General features: G+C 36.6%; 3 protein-coding genes across 4 annotated transcripts; 1 reads left to right on the top strand and 2 right to left on the bottom strand.

Annotated features, from left to right (window-relative positions):
• Nucleotides 1-93: 93 nt before the first annotated feature.
• On the bottom strand, nucleotides 94-7,174 carry LOC103998071 (uncharacterized protein C57A7.06). 2 transcript variants are annotated; one of them, XM_065125695.1, is made up of 12 exons: nucleotides 7,022-7,174; nucleotides 6,372-6,844; nucleotides 6,169-6,292; nucleotides 5,630-6,075; nucleotides 4,764-4,985; nucleotides 4,304-4,636; nucleotides 3,628-3,975; nucleotides 3,458-3,538; nucleotides 3,304-3,375; nucleotides 2,856-3,236; nucleotides 1,825-1,956; nucleotides 94-591 (listed from the first exon to the last, which is right to left on the bottom strand). In XM_065125695.1, exons 2-12 carry the CDS (start codon nucleotides 6,708-6,710, stop codon nucleotides 412-414), a joined length of 2,658 nt encoding a protein of 885 aa, XP_064981767.1. In that variant the 5' UTR covers nucleotides 6,711-6,844; nucleotides 7,022-7,174; the 3' UTR covers nucleotides 94-411. The 2 variants fall into 2 exon arrangements, with proteins under 2 accessions (XP_064981767.1, XP_009417726.2); XM_009419451.3 differs by having other exon boundaries at nucleotides 7,013-7,170.
• An 800-nt stretch (nucleotides 7,175-7,974) lies between these two features.
• Nucleotides 7,975-8,715, top strand: LOC135622132 (late embryogenesis abundant protein Lea5-like). Its single transcript, XM_065123777.1, has 2 exons — nucleotides 7,975-8,179; nucleotides 8,258-8,715. Exons 1-2 carry the CDS (start codon nucleotides 8,109-8,111, stop codon nucleotides 8,499-8,501), a joined length of 315 nt encoding a protein of 104 aa, XP_064979849.1. The 5' UTR covers nucleotides 7,975-8,108; the 3' UTR covers nucleotides 8,502-8,715.
• Nucleotides 8,716-13,826: 5,111 nt separating this feature from the next.
• Nucleotides 13,827-14,591, bottom strand: LOC135623127 (uncharacterized). Its single transcript, XM_065125694.1, has one exon. It carries the CDS (start codon nucleotides 14,543-14,545, stop codon nucleotides 14,009-14,011), a length of 537 nt encoding a protein of 178 aa, XP_064981766.1. The 5' UTR covers nucleotides 14,546-14,591; the 3' UTR covers nucleotides 13,827-14,008.
• Between the last annotated feature and the right edge of the window lie 2,640 nt (nucleotides 14,592-17,231).

Genomic DNA, 17,231 nt, shown 5'->3' with positions numbered 1-17,231 from the left:
ATGAAGAAAGACAAACCCTTCCATGCCAGTAATGCCGATGATTTGTTTGGGATGGCAACAATAACTCGTATGTTACACTTCAACCAGTTAGGATGCTGACAAATGGGGTTGGGAAGCCACCTATTGGTAAAAGTATACAGAGGTAGGTCATGATCCTTTCCGGTCATCATCCATACACACAGGAAGAATTTGCTACACCGACTGTTTTAGGATATCCTCGAGCCAAATAGTATCTTAGAAATGAAGCAAAAAAGAATACATTAGAGCAGTTTTCACCAATTGGTAGTCTTTTACGTCAAAACCATCAGCCAACCGGTGGCGCATAGAGACATCCTCGGTTGGCAAATGAGTAGCTTTCTCGTTCTCCTTGCATGGTTTTCAATGTGTAATGTCTGGAGCAAAGATGAAAGTTCAACTACTTTTGCCCATCGATGTCTTTTTCGTTGGTCTGCCTCCTGCAGATTTTGCTTTCTTCGTCTTTGGTCTCGCGTTTGGCTTCTGTACGATGCGCTTGGGTTGCTCCGGTTTCTCATGGGGATCCACCTCCTCATACTGAATTGGTTTTATGATAACCCCAGCCTTCTTGACAACCTGTGTGGCAAGCAATTACTATCAGATTGGAAAAAGTTCGAAACCAACACAACTCAAACATTGAGCAAGCTCCGGTCACAATGTTACATCAATCATAAATTCATACATATTAAATCAAAAAAGTAGAAAAGCATGCAGTGGTCTACAAACAAGGAGACCAACAAAAGATCAATTCGACTGGCTGAGTAGCGGAAGCAAAAGAGAAAATTCAAGAAACCCGACCCTTAACTATCCCCGAGGGTGACTATAAAGATCACCGAACTGAATTCAAGTCTAGCATCATAATCATTTTGTCTTTTAGTTGGCCTATTACTAACTAAAAGATTTTACAATCAACCATTAAATAATTAAATAAGAATAACACATGCCAGCTACGCATGAAACCAGATGTCCATTACGATTCAATTGTTATTAAATGTCATATATTTACAGAAAAAAAAACAACATTGGCTGGAAAACTCTTTTCTTTATCAACTTCTGATCATGGATGCAAATATAGAGACATCATAAGAATTCATTGTTAATAACCATACGTACTAGTTATTAGCCAAAACCATATTTGTTAATGCCAATACTGATTTAGATGCCATATCAGCTCAAATCATAAACGGTCACTGCTATAATCTTTCACAGAACTAACAATAATGATTGTTACAAAAAATTTGAAACAAACTATTGATATATCCAAACGTTAACTTACATTAGTACTCAATATTAAAGACAATAAAAGCAGTTATCGCTATCTCAAAAGATCATTTGCTAAAAGCAGTTTGCAGCCCTACAAAAATAATTACTTCACCTTACACAACGGATCAGTTGGAACAATTAATTCTCAAGTAATATCTTCAGTGTATGAATGCCTGGATCCAGATGCAGCTCAACCTTGTACCCATACAGTTTCTACCCATATGCAATTCATAATTGTATAAAACAGTTCTTAGGGTAAGATTTAACCCACTCCAACCCCTAATTATTGGAGATGCTAGTAGCATTAAATTGTCTACTAAAAAAATTTTAATTAATGCAGAGATAAGCAATGTCCCTCCCTCTCTCTCTTTTCTTTTCCTGTTTTCTTCCATCATCCTATATTTCGACATCCGATAGGATCACTAAGCTATTTGTTCCAATTATGCCCAAAAAAAAAAACACTCCGAATCATTGACAACTGATAGGATCACTAAGCTATTTGCTCCAATTATGAAAAAGAAATTTTGAAGCATTAACAATACTCACCACAGGTCGATTAAGTGCTCCAGCAGTAACTGCTGGATTGTACTCGGGTCCAATTGGCATCCGGATGCTCTGCTCATAAACTTCCTTAGATGTGTAAGGGAAAGGCAAAGTCTTTGTAAGTAGTTTCTCAGCCTTCACAGAAGCAACAATATCATCAGAAGATAACATGTGGCATCCCGAAACAAACTTAAAGTACAATGGGTTTCCTACTTAAAGCAACTTCACAATATCAGTATGAGAATCATAGGACGACAATTAGCTATAAACGACATGAACAAGGTTTCATTTAATCTCATTTGACACAACTGACTATAAAATAAGCAAAAAATTCATTTAATCTCATTTGACACAACATACAAAAGGCATGACGTAAAAGCTCAAAACAAATTACTAGTGGATATCATGTAAGCAACTTATTATGTTGTCTTCTAGTTAGCATGTGAACATTTTCCTCTGAAGTACTCAATTTATCCACTAAATAGAATTTGGTTCAACTTACTAAAGTTAATTTCTTCAAGTTGCTTTCCCACTTTGTCCTCTACACTTAATAACTAAAGCTATGTTGCAATTTAAGTTACATGATTTAGACCATGGTTCTAAATTCTGTTCAGATCGAGTCCATATTGAGTGGTATTTACTGCTCCAACAGCAAACCATCAAATGGACCAAACCTTCTTGAGTGGTCCAGTCTTATTCAGCATTTTTTTTTGTTTAGGGTCAAACCATCACTAAGTTTAAATTTATCTCTCTTCAAAACCTAAAAACTTACACATATACTAATGCAGCAGCAACTATAAATTAACTAATGATTATTCCCTTCATTCTTTAAATAAATTGAAAGTTGAATTATCCTAAATGACTGACTGAATCTTGAATTTGAAGTACTAATTAACATCCTTTGTTTTGTAACACCACAGTACATGCCTTGTGCAGAAACATCTCATCTAATAAGATGTCAAAAAACTATAAAGCAAAAAGTGTCCAACAAAAGCTCACAAAACAGTAACATTAAATGACTAGAGCAACTTTACCTTCTTATCAACTTTCTCCGAAATTATTACATGTTTGAGATTGGCATCTTTCCTCTTTTTAAGGGCATCATCCCTCTTCCTCTTGGCATTTTCATGTTCTTTTAGCATCCAAGAAGGCATGCCTTTCTTCTGCTGGATGTCTGTCCATTGGCCCCATCCAGGAAGTAAAACTGGTTTTTCTGGTTCAGGGTTCTCTTCATTAAGAATGTCCAATTTATGCATCTCAAATTCTGCCTCCACATCATCACCAGCAAAGGCACGATGTATAAGGTCAGTTTGTGATGGAAGTTTGTAATCGTACTTTAGGCTGGAAGGCAAAAATCCGTCGACCATCTCTTCCTCGGAATCATCATCATCATTATCTTGATCAATACTGTTGGACTAAAAGAAAAAAAAAAACAACTGAGTAACTTTAAATAGCTAATCAAATTATAAATAGTGCACATACATTAGGTTCCTGAGGATTTTGAACTGCTTCATCTCTAGTGGTACTGTCATCTCCCACATTTTCACCTTTCATCTACTCAAAACATTGGCAGAATGATTAAAACATGAAAACAGAAATATAACTTTAAACAAATAGATTCTGCACAATATAAAACCTTTTTCCAGGAATCTGAAGCAAAGATTGCAACTTCATATGTTGTCTTTGTACCAGGGTGTTTCATGATGTCATCAAAACTCTGCATAGAACCATATGAAGATTAGATTAAGAGAAACTGTTAAAAACATAAAATTTGAAGAAATTGCAGCAAATTAAAGTAGTCAGTACCTTGAATATTGAGTCATGTGTCTTTTCTGGATCATCATGCAAAGCAGCTCCGAGATGGAGCTCCTGTGAATGATTTTTAACTTCGTGTCCAACATCCACACAATCGACAGACTCAAAATCATCTTCACTGTCACTACTCTTGTCTGCATTATATGATTCCTTCCTACTGCTGGATTCTTGAGTTTTGTTTATAGGAGGCCCAAAGACTTTCCTACCACTTACTTTAGTTGATTTTGGACTTTCTACATCATTCTCATTTTCAAGTTGTCTCAATGATGCATCATATTCATGAAGAGCAATTCGAGCTTCTTCCTCTGCTGCCTCCTGTCGCTTCTTCAAGCCACGTTCCTGTAAATAAAAGAAGGATTGAGATGGAAAAGTTATTTCAATATATACGCAGAATGAAGACACTAAAATATGCAAAATTATAGCTGGGTACAAAAATATCCTTAAGAATCATTTAATCGAAATACAAACAAAAAATGCTTTTAAGTTTGTTAATCTACAAACCTACCAAAAAATGAAAAGAATTGCTATCACTTTCAATATTAAAGAAGCTCCAAGGTAATAAATGGCAAAAGAAATCAAACATGTTAATTTACTATATACCCGACACAAGTAATAGAATTGATCAACAAACAAAGAAATCTTTAAATATAAGTTAGTAAGTGTTTACCATGAAAGGCAATGCAAAGACTCCTGACTTAGGTAGCTCATCTTCATCCTCAATGGCCTTGAGTGTATTTTCTTTTGCTTTATTTAGAAGCCTGAAAGTGTCTTCCCTTTCTGTTCCAGGTGAAAATTCTTCATCAGCATCATCATTGTCATCACTAAATTCATCACTACTGCTAGTGTCTTTCAATGAATTCATTTTTCTAGTCAGAAGTGCATGTTGGTTAAGTTGTTCTGTTATGGCAGCTCGAGTTCCTTCATCTTGAACTGTTAATCCACGCTTTAAGATTCGCTTTGCCCATTTTGAACGGTTTTTGTGTTTCAGCGTCATTCTTTCCTGCAACATACATAAATAGATATAAAAAATGCTATAGAAAGTAGAGATCTTCAAGAAAAGAGCATCAATGATTAATCATCCAAAAATAAAAAAAATTAACAAATTAAATATTAGAAGCCTTGGTTACCTCTGCCCGTTTAAATTCCTGCTTCCTAGCATTATCTTTCATGGTCTCAGGATCCATTTCCACATCAGCAGAAACTTCTTTCAATCTCTCTTTTTTAAGAATACGGTGATATGTCTTGGATTTGATCTTCTTAATATGCTTTGACTTCACCTCATGACGGAAAAGAAGACTTCGCATTTTCGCAAGACGATTCTGGTGATCCCTCACATCCTCAACAGAAATCTGCATAAGAAACAATGAGTTTGCTAATGATTAGAAATATCAACAAGTCTAATCATGAAATATCATAAATCACATCTCCATTGCTATAACCAATGATCCCTGGTATCACATAACAATTAAAACTGATACAAAACATACTGGAATATTTGTGAATTCAATAAAACGAATTTAGCTTACAAAAATTTCATCTTCATAGGATGTCATCAACCAGACTGCCACTTAATTTCGAGGGAAGGTAGCAAAATGAAAGAGAGGATTTTTGTGGAAGAAAGAGAAAAGAGAGACAATCGAAAGAAAGAGAGAAGAGAGACTTAAGAGATCTGAAATACTTCATTTTGTTCTCACAATATATTTCAAGGCTCACATGCTCATAAACATGTGAGCTGCAGGCCGACTAATCTGTCAAGCCACTCTGAGCAATAACAATAAAACTATCAAAATACATGTTTACAAAGGAAACATCTAGCATAATTAATACAATGCAGTTATTAGGGCTTTCGGACACCAATTCAGCTCTAGATTAAACTCTAAATTCCATTGCAGTTGCCTCTTAAAATGATGATGAAAATACATTAGTCATCCTAAACACTCCCATACCTTAACAGATGTAGAAGAACATCAAGGACAACTTTGAAAGAGCATACCTTGTTGAGCTCCAGGAGTCTTGCCCCATCTTTATTATGAGCTTCAACAACCTCCGGGTTATGAACTAACAAAGACATCTTTTTCTCAAACTCCATTCTTGGTGTAAATTCAGAAGCAATTGCTCCTACAGTTGAATAGCCCAGGTTCACATCTTCATCGAAATACAGGGTAGGTGCCTCTCTGTTCCTCTTAACCAGTGGCTCCCACTTGGTTACGTCCTTTTTTGCACGCTCATATGCGATCTTCCTCTCCAACTTCTCCCTCTCCACCTTTGGCAATGGAGCCTGAACAGCCAGTGGCTTCCTCTCTAGTTGGTGCAATCTCTTCCTAAGGTTGCTATACCCAGGCTTCCCATGGAGAGGATCCAAAAGATCATGAATATTGATCCGCCCATCAACCGAATCCCCTTGAAAATCTGATAAAACAAACTTCTTTCTTTCCTTGCCTACAATAAAATCTCAATTATAGTTAAAAAAAAAAAAGGAAAAATCATATCATCATGTAGGAATCATCAAAATTTTAATTTTTAGAAGTTCACCTTCAAAGGCCTGGCTTGGTAAGCCAGTAATACCTTCGAGCATCCTCAGATGTTTGTCACCATCTTGGCCATCCTCCGAAGGTATTTCATCATCCATTTCATCATCTGAAGGCACGTCCTCATCCTTAAAGGAGTGCGAATCCAGATTTAACGAAACAAATACTAAATTTCAACACGAATTACGGAGAATAGAACTAACTGACCTCGAAATCTTCCGGGAGCTCGTACTCGTAGTTCTCCACAGAATCGAAGCGACGGTTTTTCCGTGCCTCCTCTTCAGCGACTGCCTCCTCGTACTCATATGCATTTTCCTCCATCATCTCCTCACTTTCCCAATCTGATTCGTCGTGGCTAGGTTCGGGATTCAGACGTTTGAGATCCTTGTGGAGGGCTGTGGGGATGCGAGGCCCGTGTCTCCTCCGCTGCTCCTTCTTATTGTTTATCTTCATGTTCTTTCTGTTGTTGGGGGCTAGGGATTTCGAGAGGGCGACGTTTCGCCGCTTCTTATTGGCCTTCGCCGCCTTATTTTTCTTCTCCATCATGGCCGCGCGAGGCTTAGCGTCCGGAGGTGCTGTGCGAAGGCCAGTCGAGGGTTTGGAATTCCTGGGGGTTTGCGCTGCGGTACGTTTGTGTTCCTTGAATTCCTTTGTCCCTCAATGATAAGCCTTTAGAAACTCTAGAAAAGAAAAACAAGAAGAAGAAATAAAGGTTAAGTACTTCATTTCTTTTTACGAGGGAGAGGAGAGGAGAGAAGAGGATAGAACAGGCGAGGGAAGGATAAGAGAGAACAGGAGCCGAAAGGAAATAGGAGGTGAGGAGAGGAGAGGAGAGGAGAACAGTGTACCGGTCGGACCAAGGTAGCGTGGCCTGCGATAGCGGAAGAGAGGAGGTGGCAGCCTGCGGCAACAATAGAGACGAGACGGCGAAGTCGGCGGCGGCGACGGCAGCAGTAACAAAAGGTGGCAGCCTAGGGCTCCGCTTCATCTTCTCATCTCACGTCACGGAACGTGTTTAATGAAGCTCATTGAGTCGGGTAAGCCCGAGTCGACTCGCGAGTCTCGTTGATTTACGCTTAGATTTAGGACGCGGGTGAGCCCAGGGCTCGGCTTCTGCTTGTCATCCCACGTCAACGAACGCGTTTAGTGGAGCTCACTGAGTCGGGTAAGCCCAACTCGACTCGCGAGTCCGATCCCATTAGATTTACGGTTCAACGACAGCCCTAAAATTAATGTCTGGTTGATTCCACCGTCTCGAGACCTTATAATTACATGTACTGATCATTTTTATCATATTTTGATAATAATTATAATCTTATTTATAAAAAATATACATCTAGGAGAATTATTAATTCCGTCATATGTTAATTGAGATTACACCCGACTTATATATATATATATATATATATATATATATATATATATATATATATATATATATATGTTACAAACTTATTTTATAGCTGACATATTTAACAAAAATCTCAATTACATGAAACAAAAGTGCAATAGTACTTCTGAGACATTCTTTCAACATGGTCTGCCCTGCATCCCATACCTTGAAAAGACCTCTCCGCCGACCTTACATGTGACGCTAACCGAATACCCGTCTTCCGATCGGACATAGTCGGAAGCCCCCACTGGAGATGACGGCTACGCGAAAGGTTTTGTTGCTCTCGTCCCATCGTCTCCGGCCATAAAAACGCAAGCGTAAACCGATGGCTGTTGTTTCCCATGCATACTTGTCGTGTAAGGACTGGTTGCCTGAACCGGCCCCGATTCAAGCGTTTCCCACGCTCGACACCGACAACGTCCCGTTTCACTCGAGCATCGTCGCACTATAAATAACCGCTTCACTTCCAACCCTAGGACTCAAAAGAGACCACGGGTGAGAGAAAGTGAGCGCGGAGTTGGCGGAAGCGCAGCCGCTTAATCTCCGATCCGATGGCTCGCGCTCTCTCTAACTCCAACCTGGTTGCGGCTCTTTCCGACTGCGTCGCCCTCCTCACCACCAGGTACCGTGCTCCTCTTCTCCTACGCTTCTGGTATAACGGTAGATCGCGGTGCTGATTTGCTTCCGGCCTTTGGTGCAGGAGGGGTTACGCTACGGCAGCGGCGGGGACGACGACGACGACGGGGACGGGGAGCAGGGAGCGGCTTGCGGTGGCGGAACAGATGGTGAAGAGCGCGCCGCCGGCAGGGGCTGAGGAGGCTGCGGCGTGTTCCTGGGTGCCGGATCCGGCTACCGGGTACTACCGGCCGGTGAACAGGATGGGCGAGATCGACCCGGCCGAGCTGCGCGAGATGATGCTGAGCCACAACAAGTCGCGAGACTGAGGACCGCGTCGCACTTACGGACCGAGGCTAATTTGAGCTGTTACTCGTTCGGTTCATCCAACAGCATGAACGAACGATGCTGTTAGAGGAGTTCAGTACTGCGTCGAATCAGTTTTGTCTGTTTTGGTTTTTTGGCGTCGTATCAGTTTTATTCTCACTCATCTTAGGAGATTCGAATCTTTTTTAATCTAAATATATGGAGTTATTATTTGTTTATAGGACACCATGGATGGCTTTTAAGTCGAGCAATACCCACGGCAATCAAGAAACGCCTTCGAGTTGCAGTCGGTCGTCGCCTCACTCTTAAGGTGAAGGCTTGGAATCGTGGGAGACATGGACTCTTAAGCTTTAGGATCGTTCGAGTTCCACAACTCGGGGCTCGAGGGCACTTGACAGCTAAACTGTATAGAGGCCCTAAATTTCGTCTCTGGTACAAAATGTGTTTCGCCCTACCAATGTGTTAAATAGGTAAAAAACAAAGCATCGGAATTATCAGATCTGATTTAAGAAAAAAAACTTGGTAAGTTCTAGAACACCTAAAAATATGAATGATAGATTGAGGGAGGGACAAAAACAATTTAAAGAAAAAAAAAGCCGTATGAATAACATAAATCCTAAGACTATTTGTATTATTTTTTAGAAATAATAAAATGTGCGAATTCATACGTTCCGTTATGATTTTGAGCGAGATGAACTTGTTCATCTTTCATATTCGAAACTAAAAAAAAACATAATAATGTATTATTGCCTAAGGATATGAGCGTGTCAAACTTGTAAAAACTAAAATTATTATATAAATTTTTTATATAATAAGTATCATAAATAAAAAGGTTATATTCCTCGTAATCAATAGGATGTCTCGGAGGTTACATATATCTTAACCAATTAATTAAATATATCTTAACCAATTAATTAAAATCATAAAATATAAAAAGCTTCTTTAATCAGTAACAAATAACTAATCTGTTATTATAGATGAGAAGCATTCAATAAATCTTTGGAACGGTCAACTAAATCTGGAATGAACACAAAATTCACACAAGCTAAATCCTCAAGACACAGATAACCTTTCACAAGCTTCCTATTGATAACAACTCTATTAACTTTAGTCCAAAAGATAAGTCAACTCCTTTTGTTCAATGTCATGCAAAAGAAAATGCTGTGAGCAAATTAGCAAGAACAGATCGAAAGATTTATCATAGGCATACTCAAAAAATGCTACTAACGAAACAGTAATAAGAATTAAAATAAAAGTCATGGACAGCTGCCCTCTGTGAGGAAATCCAAATAAAGAATTGAACTTTATGATCAGTTCAGATTTCAATTCCTTGGAGTCCACAACAGAGACTACAGTCTACCTGCGACGTGAACATTTGCTAGTGAAATTGCATCTGCAGTGCCATCCTCACTAGACAATCGCACCCAACGAGTCTTTTTTAAGTGCACATTTTTCATAAATTAAACAAAAGCAACAAATCACTGCTTCTGAAAAACTAACTTAGAGCAATTGATACTAATGACAATTTTCCCTATCCAAAGAAAACTTCATGTTATCAAAAAACTAGAGCTAATGCAAGACACCGTACCTAATGATAACGAAAGAATAGGGATGGGTGTTAGGTGGAGAAAAGATTCATCATAAGCTCCCACAAAACAAGTTTGTATGAGGCGATTGTGACCAAATATAGTGACTAATTAGAAATTCCCACAATTAAGTCATTAAGCCCTCTTCTCCTCTTGTTTCTTAACATAAACAACAGCAATTTGTAATTGTCCTAAGTCACAAACAGATTGCTGCATAACATTACATTATAGTAAATCTAAACGACCAAATTTCAGGGTGAAACTAAGCAGAAGTCACAATAAGTCGCTACATAAGATTACATTTCACACTGACAACAGTCAGTCAATCTGACCAACCAATTTGAGGTCTAGAAAAGAAACTATCCACTGTTACAGCATTTCTATGAGTTTTTGGGATATCAAAGAAATCCTGAGGTGTTTGATGTTTGCGGGTTCAGGTTTAGAAGGAAAATAAAAGAAAGAAAAGAAAGAAGAAGAAGAAAGAACATTCGGAGTGAGATAATTCAAAATGACAACAATGCACAAATGCAGGAAAGAAGATAACATTCAACTTCGAAATTTTACTAATCTGTCAAACAAAAATAAAGAGAAATAATCCTAGGGCCTTTCTAATGACCAGGAAATCCTAATTACACCTAACAATTTTAATTCAACAACTTTAACCACTTAAAATCCTAAGGCTGAAAATTAGCTGAAAACATTATCACAGTGATCATGATTAACCATCTACGTTGGTCATTTAGCATTTCAAATCAAGCCATTGATAAATTAGATATGTCTTATACCATTCATGTAATCACTGATAATTTCTCTCTTAACATAAATTAATTATTATAAATGATGTATTGCTTTATTATTAACTTCTATGTTTGTGTACTATAATTAAAGAAATGATTAAATTTGGTTTCCTTAATCACGTAGATAAGTTAAAAATTCTACTAATCAATTAATTATTAATTGATTTATTTCCTAATGAGTGATTTGACTTTTAGGAAGTAAATAGTTTATATTCCCATTTTCGTGTGCGAACTATAAGAAATGAATATTATATTTCTCTCTTTGTGTGTGAAAATAAAAATAAAAATAAGAATTAAATTATTACTTATCTTCTGGGGAGATCTCATCTTCTCTTATATAAAGGGGACTACTCCTCCCTCGTTCCTCACCGAGCCTAACAATAGGAGGATTGAGCCCGAGAAGGATTGAGCCCGAGAAGATGATATCGACGAAAGGATAGCAAAGAGAGGTAGGATCCTTTTTTTTTAACTATCTTTGATTTATATCTTGAAATCTTGATGTTGAGATTGTTATAATTTTATGATATGATGTTTTAATTTTAAAATTTTATGATTAGTAAATAATGATAATTATTTTGTGATGTTAGAATGGTTATTTGATTTATATTGATCTCTAAAACTTAAGTAAATTTTAATATTGATTTAATTATTAAAATTTTATTTTTGGATTAGCATGATAGTTTTAATTTATTTAGATATATCTATGTTTTTAAGAAGTATTTGTGAATTTCCATAATATAATTAGTTTTAAATTTAAGATCATGAGTCATTATTTAATTATTTTAAGAGGAGTTTAATTGGGGTCTGACTTGAGTCAAATTGATATATTAGACCATATCGACTTAGCTCATGTGGTCATGTACGACCTAGCCCATGTGACCAAGTACAGCCTAGCCCATGGGAGTAGGCATGACCTAGCCTATATGGCCAGGTAGGAGCCAGCCCATAATGATAAGGTACGACCCAATCCATGTGGCCAGGCATGACCCAACCCATGTGGCCAGGTATGATCTAGTCCATGTGGCTATATATATCCCAGCTCATGCAACTAGGTACGACCCAGTCCATGTGGTCAGATACGACCCGAACTCATGTGTCTAAGTACGACCAACTCGCGAGTTAAGTATGGGCTAGTTCAGTGGTAAGACTCAGCTCAACTTATGAGTAATGCTTAACTTAGTCCATGAAGTTAAGCCTGACCAGCTATGCGATTTGCATTAGACACATTGTTGCTCCTCTATCTAGCTCGTTGTACCTCAACTCAACTTATTACTTGGAATAGGCATATGCAGCGTTTGTGACCCGTCCAAAACTTAGATGGGTAGGTTCGTTTTGGGTTAGCACTATACGACATAGTTCGATTTCCTCTGTCTCTCTCTCTCTCTCTATTGGTTTGAGCTCGTTAATTGACTAAATCAGACATGTTTGATCGGTTAAAGTCAGTTTAGGGTGGTTCCAAACTAACTTGACTAGTTCAAACATACTTGATCTAATCGAGATCAATCAAATCTAGATTAGACCAGCCTAGGGTGATTCCACACCGGTTCTATAAGGATTTGAGGTTGATTCTGTTAGATCATAATCGAATTTAAATCAATTGAGTTATTCCAATTAGGGTTTTGGTTGATTAAGAACTATTAAGAGATTGATGTTTCATGCCTTTATGAATTGATGAATTTAAAGGTTTTATCTGAAGATGTTACATACCACCCATATTGAGCGGTACACTTCGATACGTTAAACCTTGATAGCTTGTATAACAGACACAAGATGAGATGGGAACTCCCAGATTTGCCTCATGATATGTAAATCTAGAGCCATTTTCACCAGGATAACCATGGGAGTAAATTTGGCAGCTCACGTCATAACTTCCAACATAGTTTGGATCTCAAGCACAGACTAGGAGATGGAAACTACTATATCTGAATATGGGGGAAAAACAGGGACTCTTTTTAAGCTTGGCAAGTTATAAGAAGAAGGGTTGAAGACAGTCTTAACTACAGAGAGCCCATTTTAGGAGTGGCAACTCTGTATGGGAAATTGAATACCAATCTTTATAACTAACTCCAAATGCAAACAAATTATCAAGTTCAAGCAATATGACGCTCATTCCTCCTGTAATCTTTTAGCAAAACTTTGAATTCAAGAGACGACTTATTCTACGGCCTGCCCCATCACCTGTTTGATCAATATATATTCTCATCAAATGAAAACAAGGAATCACTGTTTAACCTTTTTTCGTGTGAAGTCCATTACAATCAACAAAAGTTGATTATCAGTCACTAATACATCTAAAAGTACCAAAAGCACACAGGATTGTGACTACCACCAAATGACCAAGAAACCACCTTGAAGGATCACAAGTACAATGATCAGACTACTTTATGATCGAGACAGCAGAAAGGAGAAATTAAAGATTGTCAGAAGACAGAAATTTCACTGATGCTGAAGAAAACTGGAGTATCGGCAAATGAAGTCAAGGCTATGGAATATCACACAAGAAAACAACGATAACTTGTCACAAAAGCTAGAAAAGCAATCAGCACGCAAGTTTGATTATAGATGCAACCTCAGAGGAGGCTAGATCCTAGGCATAAAAAAATATCATTAGTATCTGTGTCAATAATAATGAGGCTCTATAACGCTTATCAGTTATGATGCCATTGTCTTAGTTGCCTTAATTTTTTTGTTGGTCCTGTGATCATCAAAGCAATTTTCATTTTCACCATTATGTGATTTGGTATTTCTTTTACTTTAGTTGCCCAATTTAATGGTTTATCCTGTGATCAACAAACCAATTTTCGCTTTCAAAAAAGAAGTCCCATCAAAGTAGAACACCGATCCACAGTTGTCTAATCAAAATTAAAGCTGAAATTGATACACTACGCCAACGCTAGGAGACTCAACAAGGTACTTAGCAAAATTCACAATCTGCATATGATAATTAGCCAAGAGGTAAATTGATTTATGATGTTTAAATCCACTTGATTAATTTATTTACCAAAGATCTTCGATTTCAGTAGAAAATAACAGATAGTCCGATCCTGATCCGATAGAGATATATGCCTTAAGCGAAAGTAAAAGTACCTTGAAGGGAACTAACAACACCCTAAAATTAGACATACGCTAGTAGTTCTTTACCGCATCCGGATGGAGCCGACGAAGTCGAAGCGGGAAATCGGCAACGTCATCGTCGTCGTCATCGGGGCAGTTCAAGCCGCAGCCGCAGCCGGGGGATACGAAGAAGTTTCTTATGGCGAAATCGGCGGAGGCGATGCCGACGGAGAAGCGGAGGGAATCACTGAGGCGGCGGACCTCGATGATGTTGACCCAGAAGAGGAGGACCTTGACGCTGACGCCGCGGAGTCCGGAGAGGCGGCCGGAGGCGATGTGACCTGAGATTGTGGGGCTGTAGCGGAGCTGGTAAGAGCCGTCCAGGGAGAAGCTGCAGCTGCCATTGAGGTGGGCGGAGAAGGCGCCGGTGGAGCCGTCGAGATCGTAGCCGAGGGCACCCTTAGGGAGCAGCCCAGGCGGGAATCCGTACGATTCCAGCACCTCGTACGCCGTCAGACTCTCAACGTCGGCGGAGAAACAGAAGCCGAAGCAGCATAGGAGGATGAGGAGGCCGATGGAAAGAGAAGACATCGGACGAAACAGAGACATCGCGGCTTGCGGTGAAGGAGATTATGTGGTTTTTCCTCTGCTTTTTAGATCTGCAAGTTTTCTCTTATCGTGTTCCGTGAACGAAAGATGACAACAAGGGTCGCCCGGGGCAGATTCGGTGAATGGCCAAACCGGGCTCCACGGTACCCATAGGACAAAGAAACTTGGTTCGTTGGGGCCCACCATTGCCATAAATATGGTTGGAAGAATCGAGTGGAGCGTGCATCGAGTCGATTGCCGAATCGAGGGAAGGGAATCAAAGTCGGTGATGTTATTCAAACCGATCTTATCGTGACTCGTGGAACGGAACTCTCAGTGGAAGAGTAGTTGGTGAGGAGATTGGGAATTAGAGAGATTTTGTCTTAAGAATTTATTTTGTTTTATTGAATGATTTATCAAATAGGGTTTCCATTATTTTTTAAAATTGGATGACGTCATCACTATTTATTTTTTTAATGATTTTTTATCAATTAAGTTTATCCTATTTTTAATTTTTTTTAATCGATTGAAAGTGATTTAGACTAAGGAATTGATTTAGACCAATAAATCAATTTAAACAAATAAATCGATCTAGACCAATAAATCGATTTAGGTAAATATATTTCGTCTCCTTCTCAGTCTCCTCAGTTGTATTCTTTTACTTCCATTCCTCTTCCTATTCTGTCTTTTTCCCTCACTTCACCCTCATCACCTCCTCCTTTCTCTCTCTCTCTTTGGCTTGTTTTCTCCTCTGCCTCCATCCTTTCTCACTCAGCCTCTCTCTCTATTGTTCGAATTATAGTAATTCATAAAATATATTAATTTTTATATAAATTTATCTAAAATGATCATTAAAAAAGTAGTATATTTTTTGTTTAAATCATATTAAGTATAATTCTCAAAGTTTTGATAATTATTTTTCTTGAAATTATCTAAAAACATTAATTTTAAAATAAGTTAGATGATCAAATTTAACTTAATTCGACTAGATCAATATAGGAAATAGGAAATGTAAGGTTTTACGATTAGTTTTATGATGAATTTATGATAATTTTATATAAAAAAACATATCTTTTAATATTTAATATGTAATGAGTATATTCTGAGTGTAACTCAAGTATAATAAATTTTGGATAATTTAAATGTTTATATAAAATAATATTTTTATAAATACGTAAGTTTTTTAATTTTAAATAATATTAAAATGTATATATATAAATTAATATATTTTTAATATATTATATGAATGAATATAATTCTAATGTAACTCGAGTGTGTACCTTAAATGTAATAATTTTTCTATATAAACTATGAAAAAGATTAGAGAGAGGAGGCAAAAGAGGAGGGAGACTATAAATATAGAGTGAGAGAAGATGGAGATACAGTGAGAGATAACGGAGGAGAAGAAGAGGAGGAGAAATCAATATAATAATTTAATCAAATTGGGTAGTTAGAATTTAGTTGAATTGATATTATCCAATTAATCTAAAAAAAATCGATTCAGGTCTAACAATTAATTTGATCATTTTTTATTATTTCAATTAGAATATTTTGAACAAAATTAAAAAAAAAAATGCCCCTCTAGTAAAACCAATTATTGTGGGTGACATATGGCAAAACCTCCATAAGAGAGTTATTATTTTGGTAAATTGCTCTTTTTTATTTTATAATAAACTTTTTTTATTTTGTTGATCAAATGAAAAAGAAAAAAAAAGATTTCCCATTTAAGAGGTTAGTTTGAGGATGTGTAGAATAAAACGAATAAGAGAAGAGAAGATAAGGTTCCGAATTTGATAAAAGTATAAAATATAAAATTTGATTGAATAATTTGGAAGGTATCTTATTCTTAGACAAGATTTAAATATTTAAAAAAAATTAATTATATTCCTATCAATTATTATTTTTTCTTTATCGTATCATATACGAATTATAGGTTGTACATCGGAATCATCCTTTACTTAATATATTTATATCACACTTAATTTATAAAAATTAAGCGGTAAGAAGATAAGGTGAAAAAACCATGTAAATGGAAAAAATAGTCACTTCTAATTTTTATTTATTGGATTATTATTGAATTGTAGGTGATATATTTGAGCTTTTGGTCAGATGTAATTGAACCATTGGTCAACATCAAACTAATTTTAAGGATATTGTTTTAATTTTTATTTATGAATATCAATTGATTTGAAAATAAAGTCTAAATTTGGAAAAGTGATTTCGAACGTATGAACATATCAAAATCATATCCTTATGGTGCTTGAATAGAATTTTAATCAAGTACTAGGTTAATCTATATTAATTATATTTTCTTCTTAACCAAATGATACATAAATGAGTTATAGTGTATGTTTGAGCCAATCATATTTTACCTGATTTTTTTATCAATTTCAAATTATTTTTGGCATATTTATTTCAAATTTTGATTTAATGGGAAAAATACCCTAAAAGGTATTGATATACAAATCTAGACATTTACAATTATTAGATCAGATTTAGTATGAATATTAAAAAATTCTAGTTCAGTGCAAATATATAAATCTCTATCAATTGTGTGTACATATAAATGAGTTATAGATTGTATCTTTTATTTAAAGTCATTTTTTTCATTTTTTAGGTTGCAAAAAATATTAATTTAAAGTAAAATTTAAGTGATTTTTTACCATTTCTTAGTGAATTTTTGGCATATTCATTTCATATTTTAATA

Source organism: Musa acuminata, chromosome BXJ2-9 (genome assembly GCF_036884655.1).
Source record: "Musa acuminata AAA Group cultivar baxijiao chromosome BXJ2-9, Cavendish_Baxijiao_AAA, whole genome shotgun sequence".
In the NCBI taxonomy this organism is placed as follows: domain Eukaryota; kingdom Viridiplantae; phylum Streptophyta; class Magnoliopsida; order Zingiberales; family Musaceae; genus Musa; species Musa acuminata.
Note: the sequence above shows the minus strand (reverse complement) of the source record. Positions and strands in the feature narration are given on the sequence as shown.

What these genes read in the sequence shown, in the direction of transcription:
- LOC103998071 (XM_065125695.1), bottom strand. Translation starts at nt 6,710, where the DNA reads ATGATGGAGAAGAAAAATAAGGCGGCGAAGGCCAATAAGAAGCGGCGA. An exon ending in GACTCCTGGAGCTCAACAAG is followed by an intron (nt 4,986 to 5,629) that starts GTATGCTCTTTC and finishes TTTCTTATGCAG; the next exon opens with ATTTCTGTTGAGGATGTGAG. An exon ending in CTTCAGATTCCTGGAAAAAG is followed by an intron (nt 3,376 to 3,457) that starts GTTTTATATTGT and finishes TGTTTTGAGTAG; the next exon opens with ATGAAAGGTGAAAATGTGGG.
- LOC135622132 (XM_065123777.1), top strand. Translation starts at nt 8,109, where the DNA reads ATGGCTCGCGCTCTCTCTAACTCCAACCTGGTTGCGGCTCTTTCCGAC. An exon ending in GTCGCCCTCCTCACCACCAG is followed by an intron (nt 8,180 to 8,257) that starts GTACCGTGCTCC and finishes CCTTTGGTGCAG; the next exon opens with GAGGGGTTACGCTACGGCAG.
- LOC135623127 (XM_065125694.1), bottom strand. Translation starts at nt 14,545, where the DNA reads ATGTCTCTGTTTCGTCCGATGTCTTCTCTTTCCATCGGCCTCCTCATC.